The sequence below is a fragment of the Ilyonectria robusta genome, assembly GCF_021365365.1.
Source record: "Ilyonectria robusta strain PMI_751 chromosome Unknown BGZ61scaffold_2, whole genome shotgun sequence".
In the NCBI taxonomy this organism is placed as follows: Eukaryota; Fungi; Ascomycota; class Sordariomycetes; order Hypocreales; family Nectriaceae; genus Ilyonectria; species Ilyonectria robusta.
In genome coordinates, this window is record NW_025764436.1 from 884,407 (window position 1) to 904,005 (window position 19,599).

Consider the following 19,599-nt stretch of genomic DNA (forward strand, 5'->3'; position numbering starts at 1 on the left):
CTGCAGGACAGCAGGAAGCGTCGGTGCAGGCGGCGGGCGTCGGCGCTGGCGCTGGCGTCTGGCGTAGTGGGTGGTCGTATAGAGGTGGCGGGGCCGATATATTGCGTAGGTATGTTACTTTGGAATTGCCGACTGGTCTTGGTTAGCAGTGTTCTCTCTATCTGCTATTCTCCGTTGGTTCAAGGGAAATGGAGCCTGAACGCAATTCAAAGTGAAAGACGCCGAGGAAGGGAGAAAGAAACACCCCGAGACAGCGCAAGACCCGGACGAGCTGAGCATTCGTTTCCAGTTGCATGCGAGGCCGCACCCTTGTCGATTTTAGCTGGGCACTATAATCGGTGGGTGGTTTGGTCAGCGCGTTGCGTGCGTCGACAGCTGCTCAACGAGCCACCTCACGGTCACGCAAGCTAGTTGCCGTTTCCCCAATTAAGACGTTGGGAAGCCGACGGGCATGTCTGGTGGCTCGCCCTAGTGCTGCTCTGCACGTCTCCTCGTGCTCACTCTGGTCGTCTTGTGGTCGTCTGTGGCACTTGTCTGTCTGCGTGCGCTGTCCCGAGAGGGAAGAGGGTGGTGCAATTGGTGACAGTGGTGGCGGCAACATTGAGAGCCGGATGAGACGCTTCACTTACCCTGCTGCGTGGCGGATGTAACGATTGAGCGTCGCAGTGGCGAAAAGAGGAAAACAGTGAAAACACGATGTTCAGGAGAGGAATGGAGAGGCAGGGCAGACTAAAAACAAGAAGAGATCGGGAACCGTACGGGATGGGAAATCTAAGCAGCCGCGGGGTGAGGGGCGAGTATTCCGATTCTCCGTCAATGCAGTGGCAGTGGCCGCAGCGGTTCCTCTTTTTCTCCCTTGATATGTCTTCTCGTCCGTTCCCTGGATGGGTCTCTGGTTTCCCCCTGTCGTGAAGGATCGAGATTTGCGATATACGTAGGCTCGTGTGGGGAGGGGTGGGTGTCGGTTGTGAAGGCTGGTTGTGGATGTGTGTTTGCTTAGGCGACGGGACGAGCTTGAAGAGGAGGGGGATTCGACGAAAGACGGAGGTGAAGAAGAAGAGGGAAAAGAGGGGAATGGCTCTGGGACAGAATCAAGACTCGGGCAGCTTCTCCAACTTATGCATGTAGGTTGTCGTCTCATCCCGTGTTGGATGCATTGCAGCGCCCCTCCCTGTTGTCGTGCGTGTGAAGTCGGTGTGAAGTCGAAATGCAGTGTTTCGAGATCCAATTGGAGCTTGGGAAGCTATCCGAGTTCTCTAGCATGAGCTACGTAGGTGGCCATTCCCAGTGTCAATGGCATGCCGATTTCCGTCTTCTCGAGTCGTCTTCTCCCGTCCCTCCATCACCGCGGCACTAGAAGCCCATCAGTTGTTGGCAGATACCGGCGCTGGGCGATGGCGTTTTTGCCAGCACCCTGAAAGCACCCTGAAAAGCACCATCACCCACACCCCCTGATTGCTCCCGCATGCCGACATGTCCCATCGCGGTCTCGAAAACCTGGAAATGCTGCTCCCATCGTCCTCCGATCTGTGCCTCATCCTCACAGCTGCGCGCCGACCCCCAAAACAATGGCCCCTCCATGACGTCATAGACACAACCCCCTCCCCTGAGCGCCAGACGAGACAAGCCGCTCAGGGCGTGCACGGCCCCCAACGGCCCGCCCTGCCCTGCTCTGCTGTCCCTGTCTGGTCTCTAAGACTTGCCGGGTACAGTCCCTTGCGAAATGCCGTGGCCGTGTACCTCTGCTCTGTTAAGGTCCCCTCGGTGCCAGTACCTTGTAAGACTTGTCCCAAGCATCGGGGTCACAGTGACAAATCGGCCATGTTCTGTTCTTTCTTTCTCTCCCCAGTCCCACAGCGCACAAACCACACAAACACTACTCCGTACCGGGACACTTACTGCGTATTATTGCGTAGGTAGTATTGCGTACTATTCCGTAGTAATTACCTCTTGTTCAGCTAGCTGCAGTCGTTTCTTTTTCCATCCTGGCTCCTTTTCCATCCCATGCATGCATGAGTTTTTTGCCCTAAATTCCCCTGCTGCTGCCATCGTTGCACTTTTCTTCCGCCGCCCAACCCCGCCGACGTCATCCTGCATTCCCACCCCAGCCGCCATGATTCCACTTGTGCCGAGTCCTATCCGCCCACGCAGACGTCACTGTCATCTGTCATCTGTCGGTCCTGACGCCAGCGCATCGGCAACCCGTCTTATCTTAGATTCGACCCAAGGGTACCGAGTAACTCCCAATTGATACCTCGGACAAGGGCAGGCAATGCCCCTGAGTTGTAGATCACTTGTGAAGAACGCCTCAACTTACATGCTCAACCTGCAATGGCAAGCAAGCTTCCCTTCACACACGCCAGAACCAGATAATTTCCCGGAAACAAGAATGAACCAATCTTTCGAAACAAATAAGATCATGTAGCTCTCGTAAACCCTTCCTTCCTTTTTCGCCACACAATATCTTAGCTTCGGGTGCCCTGTCGATCAACCCAGTCCATCTCGTCTTCCATTGTCATCGTTCCAGATCGACTACCATCATGACCAAAACTTACCAAACAAAAGGCTTCCAATGGCCAGAAATATTCCGTCCCGTCGTTCGAGACCCTACGATCGACACCGCCAAACCCCCGGGATGAACGCCTCCCGCGTGGCTTGTTCCGGGATCTCTTAACTAACACCCCCAGGATGACCCAGCTTGTCAAATCAGGTACTTCACCCTTAACATAGGTGTCTTGCATTTCATACTTGACACGGCTATTTTCATAGGGTTTCCATGCTATCCTGTTGGCCCTGTCGTCCCCGGTCCAAGTGTTCCCTGTCACATCATCTCCACCTGCTTCTGAAGCCTCCCTCTTCCCAAGCAGATACTCCGGGGTTGGTACAAGCCGCACATACGGCACATCCAAGATCAGCCACTGCATTAGTCTTCAGAGGGACACCCCTCATCCCGTGGTACCGGGACGCAGGAAAGGAGGGGGTTGTAGTTCACCCCTTGCGCAGCGGATCGACCCTCTCGAACCTGCAGCGGGGGGACCCTTACGCTTGCTAGTACCCTGCAAGACTGGGACCTAAAGTGCAAGAACCTTGAATAGGTTGATCCAAATAAATACGAGTTTCCCCTAGAGCAGAAACAACCGTCTTCTCCCTCTTGCACCGCGGGGTCTGACATCTACCATCCTTATTCCCAGACGTCCCAGCACATTTTCAATCATCATGACCAACAGATAGGGTTCCCATACATTCCCGATTTATAGGAAAACGAGCCGGTCAAGGTGTTTCTTTTATTTCTTTTACTTTGTCTCTTCCACTCAACACGAGGCTGTGTGTGGCGGTAGGTGACAGTTATTTCTAGTTCGATGCAGCTGTTCGACACGCGACAGGGATACCACAAAACACGACTTCAGCGCGCTTCAATATCAAGGCCCTCAGTTATCAAATGAGTTTGCTAATTCACCTGTCGGTGTCTAATAATTTCACAGCGGCGTGAAAAGATCGCCGGGCTGTCCCAGTGTTGGAGATTACGTAGCGGGGCCATCTAACATTAAGCTCCCTTACTCATGGCACGGCAATCCAGATCAACGGTACCAGGAAACAATTTCAGTTGCAAATATGTCATGTTCGTTCATTACAAGGTAAACCCAACCATTTCAGTGCAGACCGTCTTACTGGAAGCTACTCCTCCGAATCCATGTCAATCTGCCCTCGCCCGCCTCATTCCCAGTTTAAACTTCGCCTCTACGAGTCTATACCCGCTTCGCTTTCACCTTCTAGTCATGAACGACGAGCGGCTCGACGTTCCAAATCATATCCGCGTACTCATTGATGCAACGATCACTGCTGAAGAAGCCCATGCGAGCCACCGAGATGATAGACTTCTTGATCCACTCCTCCTGGTTTTGGTACGCCTCGTCCACGAGGTGGTGCGTCTCGATGTAGCTGTGGAAGTCATCCGAAACCAGGTAGTAGTCGCCGTGCTGGCGAACAGCAGCCATCATGGAGCTGAAGTCATCGGGCGTGCCAAATGTCCCCTTCTCGATCTCCACAAACACCTTCTCCAGGTCAGGGTCAATGGCGTGATCTCCATAGTTGTGGGCGTGACGTAGGTCCTCGACGTCCTCGGCGAGGTTACCGAAAAGGAAGATGTTGTTCTCGCCGATTTCCCGAGTGATTTCAATCTATGTCACATTAGTCTAGTTCATCGGCAGGGTTCATCCAGGTCGACTTACGTTGGCACCATCACAAGTACCAATGATGAGGCCTCCGTTGAGGACAAACTTCATGTTGCTTGTGCCCGATGCCCTAAGCTGTGTAAGCAATCACCCGGTAACACTTGAGAAGCCAACTTACTCGGTACCCGCAGTGGAGATGTGTTCGCTGAGATCAGAAGCCGGGCAGATAATTTCGGCCTTGCTCACGTTGTAATCGGCAATGAAGATGACCTTGAGAAGGTCACCAATGTCCTCGTCATTGTTCACAACTGCTCCGACGCTGTTGATCAGGTGAATGATCTGCTTTGCCATCCAGTACCCTGGAGCAGCCTTGCCACCGAAAATGGAGACGCGAGGGAGCTGCTTCTTCCTCTCCTCGGGCTTCATGGCCTTGAGGGTCAGGTAACGGTGAATGACGCCAAAGATGTTGAGTTGCTGACGCTTGTACTCGTGGATACGTTTGACCTGAACATCAAAAAGGGCAGCTGGGTTTACCGTAACACCGTTTGCGGCCTTGATAAGCTTCGCAAGGCGGACCTTGTTGGCGTACTTGATCTCATACCACTCTTTGCGGAAGTCCTTATCTTCTGCATATTGCTCGATGCGGTTCAACAGAGTAAGATCCTTGAGGAATTCATGGCCGCCAACCTTGGATGCAATGAGCTCCGACAGTCGGGGGTTGGCCTGGTGAAGCCAACGACGGGGAGTGATGCCGTTGGTCACGTTGGCGAACTTGTCAGGGCCGTAAATCTCCACAAAGTCTTTGAAGATGGTTGTCTTGATGAGGTCCGAGTGCAACTCAGCGACACCGTTGACCTTGTGAGATCCGACAATGGCCAAGAAAGCCATCCTTACCATCTTGGGCTGGGATTCCTCAATGATGGAAACTCGCCGGAGCATGTCTCGGTCCTTGGGGAACGCCTTCTCCACCGCCTGGAGGAAGTAGAGATTGATTTCATAGATAATTTGCAGATGTCTGGGGAGGAGGTGTTGCATCAGACCAACGGGCCACTTCTCCAGAGCCTCCGGAAGGACGGTGTGGTTGGTGTAGCCAAACTAGGAAATGTCAGAGTATGTTTTGTGGTTAAGATTTCAAGACTTACAGTTCTTGTGACAATGTCCCAAGCCAAATCCCACTCCAAGCCCTCAATGTCCAAGAGGATGCGCTGCAACTCCACAATAGCAAGGGTGGGATGCGTGTCGTTTAGCTGGATAGCTACCTGGTCGGGGAACTCGACCCAAGGACGGTGGGACTTCTTGAAACGACGGACAATGTCGTAAAGAGAGGCAGCTACCCAGAAGTACTGCTGCTTCAGACGGAGCTCCTTGCCGCGCTCCAGGTTGTCGTTGGGGTACAAGACAGCGCTGATAGTCTCAGCTCGCTGCTGGTCAGCGACCGAGCTCTCGTAGTCTCCGCTGTTGAACTTTTGGAAGTCGAACTCTCCGCCAGAGGCCTTACTGGACCAGAGTCGGAGGTTGTTGGTCGTAGGCGTGTCGTAGCCAGGAATAGGCACATCGAAAGCCACAGCCTGGACGATTTCGCCTCCCTCCCACTTCGTAATGGTCTTGCCCTCGTCGTTGATGGACTTGGAAACATTTCCAAAGAATTGAATCTGGAGCGACGAGTTAGCTCTTGTTCCATCATGGCCATCATATGCATGGGTTGGTGCTTACATCGACCGTCACATCGTGTCTAGGAAACTCCCAAGGGTTGAAGTCAAGCCAGTAGTCGGGGACTTCGACCTGGTATCCGTCGATGATCTCCTGCTTGAAGATTCCGTATCGATATCGAAGACCGTAGCCCCAGGCGGGGTAGTCGAGAGAAGCCAGGCTGTCGAGGAAGCAGGCTGCGAGACGACCGAGGCCGCCATTGCCCAGGGCGGCATCGTGTTCTTGTCCAATGATGTCTTCGATGCGGAATCCGAGATCAGCGAGACCAGCTAATTAATACGGTTAGGGTTTGTTCAAAAGGGCATAGCTGTGGTGAGTGCGTGCTCACCCTTGGCCGTGTCCTTTTGTCCAACATTGAGCATGGCATTGTCCAAGGCGCGGCCCATCAAAAACTCAAGACTGAGGTAGTAGACGCGCTTGGAGTCGCGGTAAGTCTGACGCTGCTGGGTTTTGTTCCAGTCCAAGATCAGACGATCACGGAAGGCCAAGCTAGTGGCCGAATAGGCGGCGTTCTCGTCGCAATTGAAGACGCTTCGAGCGAGCGTGGTTTCAACATGACGGACAACCTCCTTCTCAAAGTCGTCCTGGCTCCTGAAGCCACCAGTTTGGTTTTTCTTCCATGCCTCGCGCTGGGGTTCGGGGATGGAAGCTATTCAAGGTGGTTAGCATCGCGGCCTAATTCGCCACTTACACGAGGATGGTGGGGTAACGGTTGCAGCTGGGTGAGATTGCTACCGCGGGCGGTTGCCAGCAATTGACGAACACCAATTGCTGGGAATCTGATGGGGACTGTGCTATGTGAGGGGCTTCACCGTACCTTCAACGCTGGTGATCTCGCTCGGGCCGAAGCCGGTGGCGGTTCTGGTGTGTTTGGGGCGAGAGATGCCCGCGGGGCCGACAGCACCCTGGATGTCGACAATCGGGGCGCTTGTAGAGGGACGCCTCTGGCGAATTGGCATGGGCTCCTGCGCGGAAGCCATATTTTCAGCCTGATTTTGGGACTGGCTAGCAAAATATCTAGGAAAAGAACAATCAGAGCATGAAGGAGGGGAGGAGGAGGGAGGGGAGGAAGCTCAGGAAAGCTTGCGCAGCAGGTGTTAAGTACCACGACTAGCTCCTTGCTCGGTGAAGGCGAAAATCAGATCAGGTCACCCACCGTACTTCGCTACAGGAGTGATTGAGTACGTCAGATAACGCGACTCGCCGGGACAGCGAGACCAGGCAAGACGAGACGCACCTCAGGTGGGGGAGCGGGGTCGAAGTGTCGAGGAGTTGCAGGGTGCGAACAAGGTAAGCTCGCAGTAGCTTGGACTGGATGGATATACGCCCTGCTTGTGCGAGACGATGAGGCGGGACAGCACACGGAGCAAGCGGGAGGGATGGACGGTTCGCAGAGGAGGAGGAGGTGAAGGATTGGAGATTGGATTGGAAATTGAAATAAATAGAAGAGAAAGTCGAAGAGAAGTCGGCAGGTGAGTCGTAGGTTTTGAAGGGCGGCTCGATTGATGGATACCGCAACCAGCTGGTAGCTATGTCGGTAACTAGGCAGTGGGTGAGACAGATGAAGCGCCGCGGGGGAAGCTAGCTTAGCGGATCCAGAGTACGGGAGCAGCGAGCAGAGGAGGGCGAGCGCAACGGAGCAGAACAGAGAAGAGACGAGGATGATGGCAAAGGGATAGTAGTCCAGAGGTAGCAATAGCTGTATATTTAATTCATGTCGGGGGTGATGAGAAGAAGAAGATGAAGAAGAAGAAGAAGAAGACGTCGGGTATTGATTTAGGGAGGAAGGCAAGAAGGTATGGTACCCCCTCTCTCTCTTGCCTCGAGGGGAGGCATGCTCCATCCCCCTCCATCATGGGATGTGCAGGCGCTCTGGACCACTGCCTCCTCTTCTCCTCTCCCCATCATGCCTACTGCTACGCAGCTATTCCTATTCTACACAACCTCCTCCCTCCTGGTCCCCCCATCCAGCTCCTCATTGACTGATCCATATGCATGTCTGAGCATTCGGGTCTCTCAGCCAACTGCCAGCTTACCGGTGAGCTCCCCGCTGCCACCTCCCCCTTCAGAACAACCATCCCGTCTGTAACATGACGACATTGTCGGCACACACGCGCGAACAAGCACCGAGCGTCCAGCTGCCAGCATCACGCATCTAGCATCGCGCATCGACGGCTACATACAGCTACGAATTGGGGCGCCTTGGAGCAGGATCCCCTCACCCTCACATGCATGCATCGCAGCTCGCAATCCATCACGCATCCCACCCAACAAGCCTCTCAATGTCCCCTCATTCCTCCATCATGTCGTACGCTCTTGTTCTTGCTCCATCGTCTCCCAATCGCCCCTCCACAGTCCAGACCAGCTACCTAGCTTCATCCTAGTCGACCCCCCCTCTTCGCCACGGATTGCGGGGCCGCGACGTCCGCCACAGCGACCGTGTACCCCCAGAACCGAGATCTAGATGTCGAGAGACTCGCCTCCGAACCACCCGGCTTTCGTCGTGGATACTTAGCAGCCGAAAACCCCCCCATGGCTTCATGAGGCATTTGCCCCCCTCACCCGTTCGCTAAGAAGCCAAGCCCACTTGTAAAACAAAACGCCCGTGGGTTGAATCTCATGGATCTTGCCGAGTCGGCGCTTGCCCCTGGTCGTCATGACGCAGGCGGCATTTGATATCCGCCGCGCTCAACTTGCGATCGGTCTTCGGCGAGCGCATCGCCGCGGTGGTCTGATGGTGGTGCTGGACCTTGTTGGTGTTACCGCTCGCTGCGAGTGGCGAGCCTTTGTTTCTTTTCATCTTCACCCCCTGTCGGTGGAAACGGACCCCCTGTCGGTGTCTACCAACCAACTCCTGCAATTGCCAAATGCATCCAGTTCTCCAACAATCAAGCTCCATGGCGCCTCGCAGTTGAGACATCCGTCCTCGGAGGCCCAAGCTCCAAGCCACGTCCACAACAAGCTGACGCCCCTTACGACCTTGGCTGGGACGCATGCGAATGGCCGCAGTTTTGAGGTATGCCGATGGTAGGGTTGTACTTGGGAACAGCTGCCAACAAGGTATAGGGTTAGGCTTTACAGATGGAGAGATACATGATCCCCTGTAGCCCAGTTAACACGTGAAACCCCCCACGAGCTGAGCAGGGAGCTACCGAAGGCCGCGACACGCGCAAAACCTTCCCATTGTTTGACCGATGTTGAGGCGCTTTTGCAAAGTGGCTGCAGATTCAAAGCCCCTCCTCGACGAGGCGGGTGATCAATTACTTACCGCCTGCTATAAGCTTCAATCCGGCCTCAAACTACCCCAGCCTGGTCTGGCTTTCATCCGGCCAGCCCCCTCACCATACTCCAAGTCACCACGAAGACCATTTTCACACAGATGAAAGAGCCCATCAAACTAGTTTGATAGAAGGTCACATAGTACTGATGAATCCGCCTCGCTGAAAATCTCCCTTTCCATCATCAATCCCCGAGTTCGGGCTGAGCTACTTTGAAAACCACCAACTCGCATGCCACACAGTCCCGTCTCCCGGTGACGTCCCGTCATCGTCAGACAACAACAATAACAATACCTCAAACCATGCGCTTTCTACCCCAGCCTAGAAATCAGCAGTGCCCACAGGAATGGAAAGCAATGATTTTTTTTTGCTTTGTTTCACTCTTTTCCCCACGTATTTAAATTCCATCATCCACGTTCCCTGTTGGCACTGCCTTTCTGTAGGGTTCATCGCTGCCATCCGTATCCTTTCAATCAAAGCTGCCTCCCTAGAACCCACTCCGTGTCCGAGTAGGCAAAATCCAAAGATGTAAGTCTTGGGTTCCCACGTCTATTGGCCAATCAAGGGCCACAAAACGAAATAAGAACAGGGAAAATATATAAACATAAAGCGTCGTCATACTGGATGTGACTCTCGTCCGGGTGTCGTCGTCGAGCTGTGTGTTGTAGTTTCGAACAGTAGTTGATTCGCCATTCAATCCAGACTGTAGCGGAGAGTCCGTCCGTACGTGAGCGTGTGAGGGCGAGAAAAGAGCGTAGAAGCAGGAAACGCCGCATCGAAACAAACAAAGGGATGTGTAAAAATAAGTCGTCCTCCTTCCCATCCCCAAAAACTCCGGATAATGCTCGCGACGCCAGCCCGTACAGTCCCGAATATTCACATCATTGGTCAAAAACAAAACAGCATTTTCCCATCAAAGAATCCCAGAGTCCTTAAGCGCGTTATTCAGGATGGTCTCTTTGACCGCCGCGAAGACGAGCCGGATGTTGGATGTATCTGTTGCTTGTGTCAAGCTGCGGCATGCGTTAGCTCCTTATCCCCATCTCCACAGGCTTCAACTTCGGAGTACATACTGAGGGTACAGATTTAGATGGGCCCTGTTGACCTGGTTGAAGCGCCATAGCAAATACTTGGCCGCCTTGTTGACATCGTTGCCTCCAGAATAATCGGGAAAGTAGTTGCCGAGAGGTGACCGCGACAGCTTCAGCTTAAAAATATCTACCTTGTTCAGGAATAGAATGATGCTGGTTCGCATAAACCAACGCGAGTTCACCACAGAGTCGAAGAGTAACAAACTCTCCATCATTCGATTCTAGTCTTGTTAGCAAAGCCCATCCCATCGCGGTTCCTCGTAGGAGTGGACCTACCTGGCTGCTCTCCTCTAGCAAAACCTGGTCATATTCGCTCAGAGCAACGCAGAAGATGATCGAAGTCACATTCTCGAAGCAATGAATCCACTTCTTACGTTCGCTTCGTTGACCACCCACATCAAACATGCTATTCCAAGTGTCAGCAATCCGATGGCGGCTCCAAAAATGGCGTTTTGGGGAGCCTTACTGTATGCTCAGCTGGCCCATCTGGAACCTCGTCTCGTAAATCCCCGTCGTTTTCGTTCGTGCTCGGAGGACGTCCATTTCGTTGGGGAGGTAGTCGGCGGCAACTATTCGTAAGACCTCCTGGAAGAAGCTGTGCAGACGCCGATTAGAAATTGTCGCGTCATCCAAACTCGTACAAACTCACTATTCTGCCGAGTCCATGAGGTAAAACTCTGTCTGGTGCTCCATAAGAAGTTCCCTAGCTGGGTCTTCCCATAATGATTGTACGGCGACGCCAACCTGAGCATCAATTTGTGCTTGGGGGCCGGATTCGGCCTGATACTCCATGAGGAACTCTGCGTGAGTCTTGTTCTCGTCATTTTGTGGTTCGATGTTGAACTGCTGCATGGCCGTGATGACGGCCTTGGCGCACTCGACGAGGTTCTTGAAGACGGTGGGTCGATAGTTGAAAAGCTCATCCTCTGAATACCCCTGGAGGTGGATTATCTTCATCTGCTTGACAATTGTCGACTTGCCACTTTCGCCGGAACCTGGGGTCTATGTCAGCCATGGCAGTCCTCAGAGAAGCAGCCCACGCGGGCCGTGGTACAGGCCTACCTAGAAGCAAGATCTTGCATTCCTTCCGTAATCGTTTCGAATCCTCCTCGAGGATCTTGTCGATGGCCTGACTCTTCTTCTTCTGGTCCACCTCCTCATTGCTCGAACTCATACAGGCACCCATCTTGGCGAGTCTGCGAGAGTGCGCAGCGTCGGGCCTTGGAAAACGGCTGCGCTGGCCCGGTGCTTTTCGGGCTCAATTCGGTTCGGGTGTCGCGATAAGGGCAATCAGCGGCGCATGGCTATCGGTTGCATCTAGCAGGCAGCGTCGTGGGATCAGGGAGCGCCCCAGGGAAGTAGCAGTCGTCGAGTGTCCGGGAACGAGAGGCGTCGTGATCCTGGGGCGATGCGAGTTCGGTCGGCGGTTGGTTGCGGAGGATGGCTGGCGAGGGCGGAGTAGTGGAGGGAGGAGCGGATACGGAAGGGACGGGCTGGAGAATTGATCGTGTCCAGTTGGCGTGTGTCGTGAGGGCGAGAGGAGGAGGATGGCGAGAACGCGAACGTAGCCAGGCCAGGGTTGGTGGCTGCTGGTGAGGTGTTCGCGGGTGAGAGAGCAAGCTGGAGAGGCGGAGGCCGGCGTGGAAGGGTCGAGGATGGTGCTAGACAAGGCCTGGCTGGCGGCGGTGGGCGGAGGAGAGATGGTATGGCCCCCGTCCGTATTGCAGAGCAGTGGCTAGGCCGCACTGGGAGCTTGCAGGGCGTGCTAAGTTACAGTGGAACTGCAATGACGAGACACAGCACGGCGGTAGGTGGGACCAATGGGGGGCGTCGTGTGGGGAGCCCGAGGACGCAGGGGTGTGGGCGAGGGCGGGCGAGGGCGAGGGCGGCAGGAATTGAAGGGGGGCGGCAGGATCAGGATATCTAACTGGCAACCTGTGCTTTTTCTGTTTTTAGAGGGATCGTGGAGGCGATGGCTTTGGCGTCGGTAACGGAACCGGAACCGGGAAACGAGGCAATTGAAGAGTCAGGTCTCGCCGAGAGAGCTGCGTGCCACAGGGCTTATGAGTGTTTATGTGATGTGCATGTGCAGAGTTGGGTAGGTCTACGTCGAAGTGCACGAGAGCCAGGCAGGAACGAGGCAGGAAACGAGGCAGGAAACGAGGCAGTCGGGCGGCAGGCTGTGAGACCGTGAGGGCCAGCGTGACCTTCCCTAGACAGGCCAGCAGGTGCAGCCTTTGTGTGTTTTGCAGTCAGCAACTGAGTCCGGGCACTCGCTTGCAGAGTACACGACACAGACGGAATCGAGACCCAATCGCCGCGATGATAAGAGGTCGATGAAAACCTGATGATGGTGTCTTTGTTTGGTTTGATGAAGATGATGCTGATGCTGATGCTGATGGGGCACAGCCGGGCCAGACCCTGCCGCCCGCCCTGGTCCTAGGATGTGGGACTACACTCTGCGCTGCAAGTCTCCATCTCGTTCAGACTCCGGACTTTCGCGATCCCCTCCCGTCCTGCGGAGTAGAGCTGGGCGCGATTCCTCCGGATGGTACATAGTAGTAGTCAGCGCTCCGACCCGTCGATGCCTGGTTCGAGAAGGCTTCTGGGATGCCAACCGGTATTCGCGTCTGACACCGTCACCGTGCAGAGTCCCAGCATCCGCAAGCCAGATCACTACCAGTCGGGCGACGTGATGGAGAGATAGACTCCATTGGGCCACACGCTGATTGTTGGCCAGCCTCAGCCCAATCCTACCTTGTTCAAGCCAGGGATACAGAAAACCCGCCGGGTCGGGGCTCCAACACCGGCACTGGCAGTCAGTAAACAGGTGGTGTGAGTTCTGTTTTTTTTTATCACAAAGTTCCAGGCCTCGGCGTTGTCTTGGCTCTTCCTTCGGTGTCGCCTCCAGGAACCTAGCATGGATGCATCCCCCGGACCAGGATAGTCCTGTACAGGCTGGCACAAAGCGCCGCTGAACCGGATCACTACGACTCAGTAACTTTGAGGGACTCTTCTTAATTCGCATCCCATAGCCTCCATCAGCTGAGGAATACTCTTTTCAGGCGCACTAAGTGCAGCCGCGCTCAAACCTCGACCTGTCAAAAGGCCAGGTCCCGCCGCCGTCCCCGAGATGTCTCACAATGTTCTGCGAGGCTTGGCAAAAGGGGCTGCAAATTGCGCTGCGCTGACAGCCCTGTCCACCACTGCCGTTTTAGTCGCTTGCTGCTTTGGGGTAAGATGCTGATAGTGGCCTAGCAATGGATGAGGTGGTGGTACAGAGCGTACAGGCAGTGGGTAGAACCGAAAGCCTGCCCGTTATCATTCTCAGAGGCCAACGACAGCATTGGAGGCCATCGTTGATTGAATGCGCCACCATGCAATGAGAGGGTGTTGCGGCTGTACTACGTAGTACTCCACCGAAGTCTTCAACTCGCCGCTCAGGGCGCTGCCCATGGTGAACACTCAACGCACTCAAACCAAAGCCGGTGGAGCCGGGGTCGCACCCCAACTTTCTTTTTTGGCACGTTCACACTCGGACGAGGCCCACCTGGAGAAGGAGAGGAGAAAATGACAGAAACCAACAAAGAGGAGCAGGGAGGCGTGTGGAACATGAGCTTCGAGACACGACGGGCTGTAAACTCTACAAGGACCAGCACCCTCGTCAGGCAGTGGGGGTGCCCTCCCACTGACTGCATCTGATGCTATGCTTTGTTGGGCGGGAGCTGCAGAACGCGTACGGTGCTTCGCAGGCACCCAGATTGCGACTCGAGTCGATACCTCACAACGTGGGCGACACCAGCAATTCAGATGGCGTTCAAAACCTTAGCAAGCCACCTCCGATTGTGCCCAGCTCGATTGGATGGTCCGATCCAATCCCTCGGTTGTCAGCTGAGACTGATTCATGGAAAATTCATCTTCACCTCCCACTCATCTCTATCCGGGCGTTTTGTTTTAGCCCACCCCAATACTTTGGTATTACGAAAAGTGCACATGAGTCTGTGTCCAAGCAAAGTTGACTGATCTCAGCTTGCTCGCCGTGCCTCCACATGCCTCCTACCTCCCTGATTCCCTCGCCAAAATGATCGCCTCGATGCAGCAAGGGGGTGCGCACATTCCTCCTCCCTTCGTTTCTGACCCCCGGACCTTGTCCGCACCTACGTACGCCAATACCAACCTGCTAATTAACCAAACCCGTCTTTGGTGCAGCGGTGTGACCTGGCACTTTTCTCACCGAAGCCCAGCCGCGCTCAGTCAGATGCGGCGGTCCGCCCAACCGCAATTTGGCAAAGTATCAATAATCACTTCGATCATCACAATCCCAAGACGGGCAGCGAATCACCGACCCGCCAGCTTACCCCGACTCCAAGGACCCAGTTAGTGGAGGCCAGACTCGTTGGTGCGCAATTGGTGACGGCTCCCGGTCCCCGATGGCACGACCAGGAAGACACGTGGGCGCCAGCTGAGAACTTGACGACGCAAAAAGCAAAAAGTGAGCGACCGACAATGTACATAGGGCGCATGTGCAGTAGCATCAGGACAAAATGTACAGACTTGGTCCTCACTCAGCGGCAACTCGTCAAACATCTGGAGCAACAGCACGTTGCGGCTACAAGTTTGATGATCTGATTCCTATTAGTCGCCTTACTGGGCTACATGCGTGGATGGGTGAGGGAAATTAAACGGTGCCGATAAGACAACATCGGTCGAGACGAACACCTCCACCCCGCTATCCATCTTGCACTGAAGCCTACAGATTTCCGTCGATATATCACGATCACCGAGACTCACCGGGGTGTGCTCCATATCGGGGAACTCTCTTCGGTAACCGCCACTTCCTGTCGCTTCTCGCTTCTCATCTCTAGCCCTTTGAGCTCCCTTCCCTGCCTCTCGCAACATGCTCGTCCTGTCTCGCCGGCTTCCCGATTCGGAGACCCTAACCCCACTTGCAGTCAGCACTCACACGCCTAGAGGTCTCCATGTGTCTCCCCGATGACCCCCGTGGTTCACCTCGTTCGTTCCTCGGCGCTGCGAATCCTCCTGGGGTCGCACAGTTGGTAGAGCCGCCGAGATAGCTCTCGGTTGCGGACTGGCGTGTCTGGGCGCCCAAGGAAGTGTTCCAGAAGGCAGCTAAGACCTTCCCGGTTCTCGTTCTAGCTGCATGAGCCCACTAGGTCCAAAGACGCCCGGGGTGAAGGCACCCATCTCGCCCGATGACTCCACATCAACTCACAATTCGATGCCACTCAATGCATCCATCCACCTCGAGCCTGGACGAGGCGGAGGTCTTGTTGTTAGCCAGTCTCATCTCCTAGTCACTTGATTCAGCTCAGCAGGAGGTTTTGTGAACACAAGACGCGATGCAATCTGTTTGTGTCAGGTCCCACGTCTCACCACAGTCCATGGGCTGTTTCGAAAAGCCTCTCTTTGTCAACAGACAACATAATGTCTTTGTCCCACGTCGAGGCGAACCATCCCGCATGAACAATGCATTGCTGCGCTGCAGAGAACGGGTGTGTATCACACTGTCATGGCATGACGAACACCTGGCATTGAATCAGCCTTCTCTTTTGCCCCCTATATCTGATTCCGATTCTTGTGGCTTAGATGCGACGCGGCGACATCCCGCCAAGCCCCTGAGCCCCCTTTACCAGCATCGCTCTCTATCGTTCGTCCCATCTAGGACTTGATGCACGGATGTCTTCAGCCACGACGAACTCATGCGCATCCTTTGGTGGCTGAAGAAAGTGTCCGATGTCTTGGTCGTGACTGGCCTCGAAGAGCGCCCGCCCCATTAGCCTTGCTGTCTCACCGCTGGTCAACCTTATGGAAAAATGCTGCCTAGCCGAGAGCTTAGCAGTGATGGGGCGAATCCTTCGCATGCAGGCGCCCGATTTCCACTTGTTCTGGGCGAGGGGTTTGTGTCAGTCACTTGGCAACATGTGAAACCTTGCCGAACTTTGCGCGTTTAGTTGTCGGCGTGCTAATGACGCATCCTAGACCGAGTTGATTCATGCACAAACCGCGGGTATCGTGGCGATCATAAGCAAGAGTTACAAATGCGGCAGGTGCGGAGCGTAAGCTTTGGGCTAACTATGCCCTCTCTAGTCTCATTCCTCTGACAAATACCAGTAGTTGCGTATTTTTCTCATCTTGCACTCTTGGGTCTCCCAAAGCGGACGGCTGGAAACACATCAAGCTTCTAACCTTTTTATTGATTCGGTTGAATTTGTGATCAGCTTGTTCTTCCAAAATAATTACGCAAACTGTCGCCCATTATGAACATGAAATAGAAATTGTCGCGTCTATTTGGATTGCCCTTCAATCGGCCCTCTTTGTCTCCAGATGTGTTGACCCTGTAGAAGATAAACTGTTTTTTTATGAAATTGATAGGCGGCATAGAACCAGAACCTTTCGTGGCAATTGAGAATAACCTCAACTCCAATGAGCTCTCGAGATCGCAGGGACTGGGGATTTGTCTTCAATCATAGTTTCTTGTGACGTCTACCCATCCAGCCCTTGGTTAGGTTCGAGGCTAGAACTTAGGGCGATGCTCCTTCGCCTCAGCGCTTTTGCCGATCATGGCGTAGCGTAGATCCCAACCACCAAACTACTACTCATAGGCTCAGTCGTCGTTTATCTCAAGCCCGGGAGGCTTGTTTCAGTTGCGCCGGATTTGCCATGGTCTGCACGGGGCGGAGACCACGCCCACTGGTGACATCTACGTCCAGGCTGTTTGCGGGTGCTTGTGCGGCTTGGCCCGTCAGATCTCACAAAGACTTCGGCTCCGGGTCTCTTCCAAGCTACTAGGTGGAGGTGGTTTGGTGTCTTCTGACTCGAAAATGTGCGCCAGTAGTGAGATCGCCAAATTCTCCGACTCAATTAGTCGCAGAAGGGTGCCCTTGTTTTGTTCGCTCAGTGGCGAGGGGGGGTGGTATTCAGGAAAGGATTCCGATTCTTTCCCTCACATCTAGCATAGGATCTTTTTTCGAACTCTGTCACTATTTGATTGAGACTTCAAAGCACATCTGTCGATCTATGTTGATGTCATGATTCCTTACTGTTGTCAGTCAAGGAGACCCCAATTATCAGTGTCTCGATAACCACATGCTCCTTTGAAGAACAAAAGTTTATTTGCGGAGTGGGCTGGGGTTTTTGCAAAGCATAAGAATAGACATTTTCCAGAGTACCGATGGCACGGAACCTCCTTGCCTGCAACCACGTGGGAGTTCCTTGCATCCTTTGTTGCATACACGTGGCAGAAACTCACTGTGATGAGCGAAGGAGGAGCACCCATGTTGTCGAGTCTCTGACCCTCGAAGATCTCGGGAGTCTCAGGTACAGTATGTGCGCGGAGATTAAAATAGCTCGCCAGAATAAAGAGAGTGACCATGGATCATCAAGGCAGTTCGTGGTTGGTGGAGGAGGGAACAAAGCTTCTTTCAAAATAGCCTGTTTAGAATGAAACCCACCACTTGCTTTGCATCACGGGGGACAATATCCGGCACTCGAGGCTAGACCAAATGGTCACTTGGGCTTGTGGGTTACGGCTCTTCGTGCGTGAATATTGATTGCACAGATGGCACTAGAAATTCGTTGACAAGAAGTGTAGGCATAAGCTTAGGTTAGGTGTGGGGTAGCTCGATTCGAACAACGCCAAAGGGAGTCGTCCGTCACCATAATCTGTGCAAATGAATACTCTGTAACCTCCGTCGCCTGATAATGGCCCCAAAATAGGGTGGTGTGCTCGCCCTTCATGTTTCTTGGAAACTTTCAGAAGGCGAGGCAAGTTTATTGCACATGTCCCTGACGTAAACTAGCGAAAGTGCTGGAAGAGGGATGCATGTTTCGTCTCGCCGTGATAATTCCCGAAGCTCTCACAGTGACTGCTGGTATTTTGAGGTGATTTCACTTGCGTTGTTCATGTTTAAAGGCACGCCTTGAACAAGAGGGTTTGCATGCCCAGACCCACAAGCTCTTCAAGACACCTGGCAAAAGACTCAGATGCTGCTCTATATTCCTCAACCATACCTTTCCCGGTCCAATGCTGAAAGGATTGAGCATGGGACTGCCGGGGAGTTGGAAGGACAACGGGGACTATTAGTTGAGACCAACAGTATAGCAACTGATGAAATCCTCATAGGATAACCATCGAGCATGGGACATTGAGGTTCATGTGTCCATAATCTGTGTATGATGTACCCTGTAATAATCTCCAGTAGTTATCCCCATATTACTGGTAAATCTTATTAAAGGTGCATGTCCTGGGCGTTCTTAAGTGTTTTACATAGGTTCCTCTTCATCTAAGCATTCTCTGGTGCTTGAGAAATAGGCCATCGGGTATAAAGAGGATGATTGTAAACCATGAAGTTGCACTCAAGTTGGTGAAACATTACGCAGCAGAATTTTGGGGCGCCTCCTTGGGTGGTCTGTGGGCAATAGTTATTAAACTTGATACAAATGCGCTCAGCCTTTTCCGGAGAATGATCTAAGACATGCAGCGCCTCAGTCATCTCGGCACAATTCAGATCGAGCATGGACATGACAGTGTGATATCTGTGCGTGAGCGGAGCGACAGAGAGTCAAGTCGGTAGTGCACCCGCTAGAGTGAGATTTGGGCTGGCCAATAGGGGCATGTCATGCAAGACACGTCGGCAGGCATGCGATGCGACCCCTACTAAGCGGTCACGTCCAATTGAGGACGGCAGATTGAGGGCGCGACCAGCAAGCGCAAGCAGCCATGTCGAATGGGTGATCCCCACGGATTTGGACTCGGACAGGGTGGGCTAGACGAGGCTTTTGTATGACATGCGGTCTGGGAGAGGGAGAGGGAGAGGGAGAAGCCGTGGACGTGGTGGAAATGCACGTGATAAGGCGTCACTTGTTGTTGTTGATGCTGCTTGTTTTGGTCTTTGTGAATTTGCCACGACTTGGCTAACTTAGGGGTCGACGGGACAAGTTAGACGGCCGCTAGCAAAGGAGGCTCAAGGACCAGGGTTACATAGTTGTGGCGTGGATTGTGATGCGACCCGAGGAGGTCAGAGCTGGAGAGGAGAGGGAGAGGGAGAATGTGCATGAGATTTCGATGACACGGAGTGTGATCATGATCACGATGGGTGCCCCGTGATGGTCGGTGATTTAGTGAGGTAGCGATTTAGTGGACTGTACTGTATTTCCAGTGGCCAAAGGTAAACTGATGCGCTGATCTGATGCGCTGAACTCACAGCAGATGGCGGGGTACTGTACGCGTGAGCTTAAGGTAAAAAGTTCTGTGGTCTGGTCGCCTACTGCCACGACGAGCGACCAGTGACGCCACGGCCCCGAGATTAGCATCCAATCCATCCAATC

At 53.7% G+C, this 19,599-nt stretch overlaps 4 protein-coding genes across 4 annotated transcripts; 1 reads left to right on the forward strand and 3 right to left on the reverse strand.

The window, feature by feature from the left end:
- The first annotated feature begins 48 nt into the window (after nt 1-48).
- BGZ61DRAFT_440636 (uncharacterized protein) lies at nt 49-679 on the forward strand. The gene has a single exon (XM_046244502.1). The coding sequence runs from the start codon at nt 112-114 to the stop codon at nt 409-411; it is 300 nt and encodes a 99-aa protein (XP_046110440.1). The 5' UTR covers nt 49-111; the 3' UTR covers nt 412-679.
- Nucleotides 680-3,770: 3,091 nt separating this feature from the next.
- On the reverse strand, nt 3,771-6,862 carry BGZ61DRAFT_339900 (family 35 glycosyltransferase; the record flags this gene model as incomplete). The annotated part of the gene is made up of 7 exons (XM_046239263.1): nt 3,771-4,178; nt 4,230-4,302; nt 4,351-5,267; nt 5,315-5,824; nt 5,886-6,151; nt 6,211-6,531; nt 6,700-6,862. The coding sequence occupies 7 exons, from the start codon at nt 6,860-6,862 to the stop codon at nt 3,771-3,773; spliced, it is 2,658 nt and encodes an 885-aa protein (XP_046110441.1).
- Nucleotides 6,863-10,073: 3,211 nt separating this feature from the next.
- On the reverse strand, nt 10,074-11,437 carry BGZ61DRAFT_340342 (guanine nucleotide-binding protein alpha-3 subunit; the record flags this gene model as incomplete). Its single annotated transcript, XM_046239299.1, has 6 exons — nt 10,074-10,173; nt 10,234-10,472; nt 10,528-10,657; nt 10,718-10,846; nt 10,901-11,246; nt 11,314-11,437. The coding sequence occupies 6 exons, from the start codon at nt 11,435-11,437 to the stop codon at nt 10,074-10,076; spliced, it is 1,068 nt and encodes a 355-aa protein (XP_046110442.1).
- A 7,031-nt stretch (nt 11,438-18,468) lies between these two features.
- BGZ61DRAFT_440649 (uncharacterized protein) lies at nt 18,469-19,510 on the reverse strand. The gene has a single exon (XM_046244503.1). The coding sequence runs from the start codon at nt 18,792-18,794 to the stop codon at nt 18,555-18,557; it is 240 nt and encodes a 79-aa protein (XP_046110443.1). The 5' UTR covers nt 18,795-19,510; the 3' UTR covers nt 18,469-18,554.
- Between the last annotated feature and the right edge of the window lie 89 nt (nt 19,511-19,599).

What these genes read in the sequence shown, in the direction of transcription:
- BGZ61DRAFT_440649 (XM_046244503.1), bottom strand. Translation starts at nt 18,794, where the DNA reads ATGTCCATGCTCGATCTGAATTGTGCCGAGATGACTGAGGCGCTGCAT.
- BGZ61DRAFT_440636 (XM_046244502.1), top strand. Translation starts at nt 112, where the DNA reads ATGTTACTTTGGAATTGCCGACTGGTCTTGGTTAGCAGTGTTCTCTCT.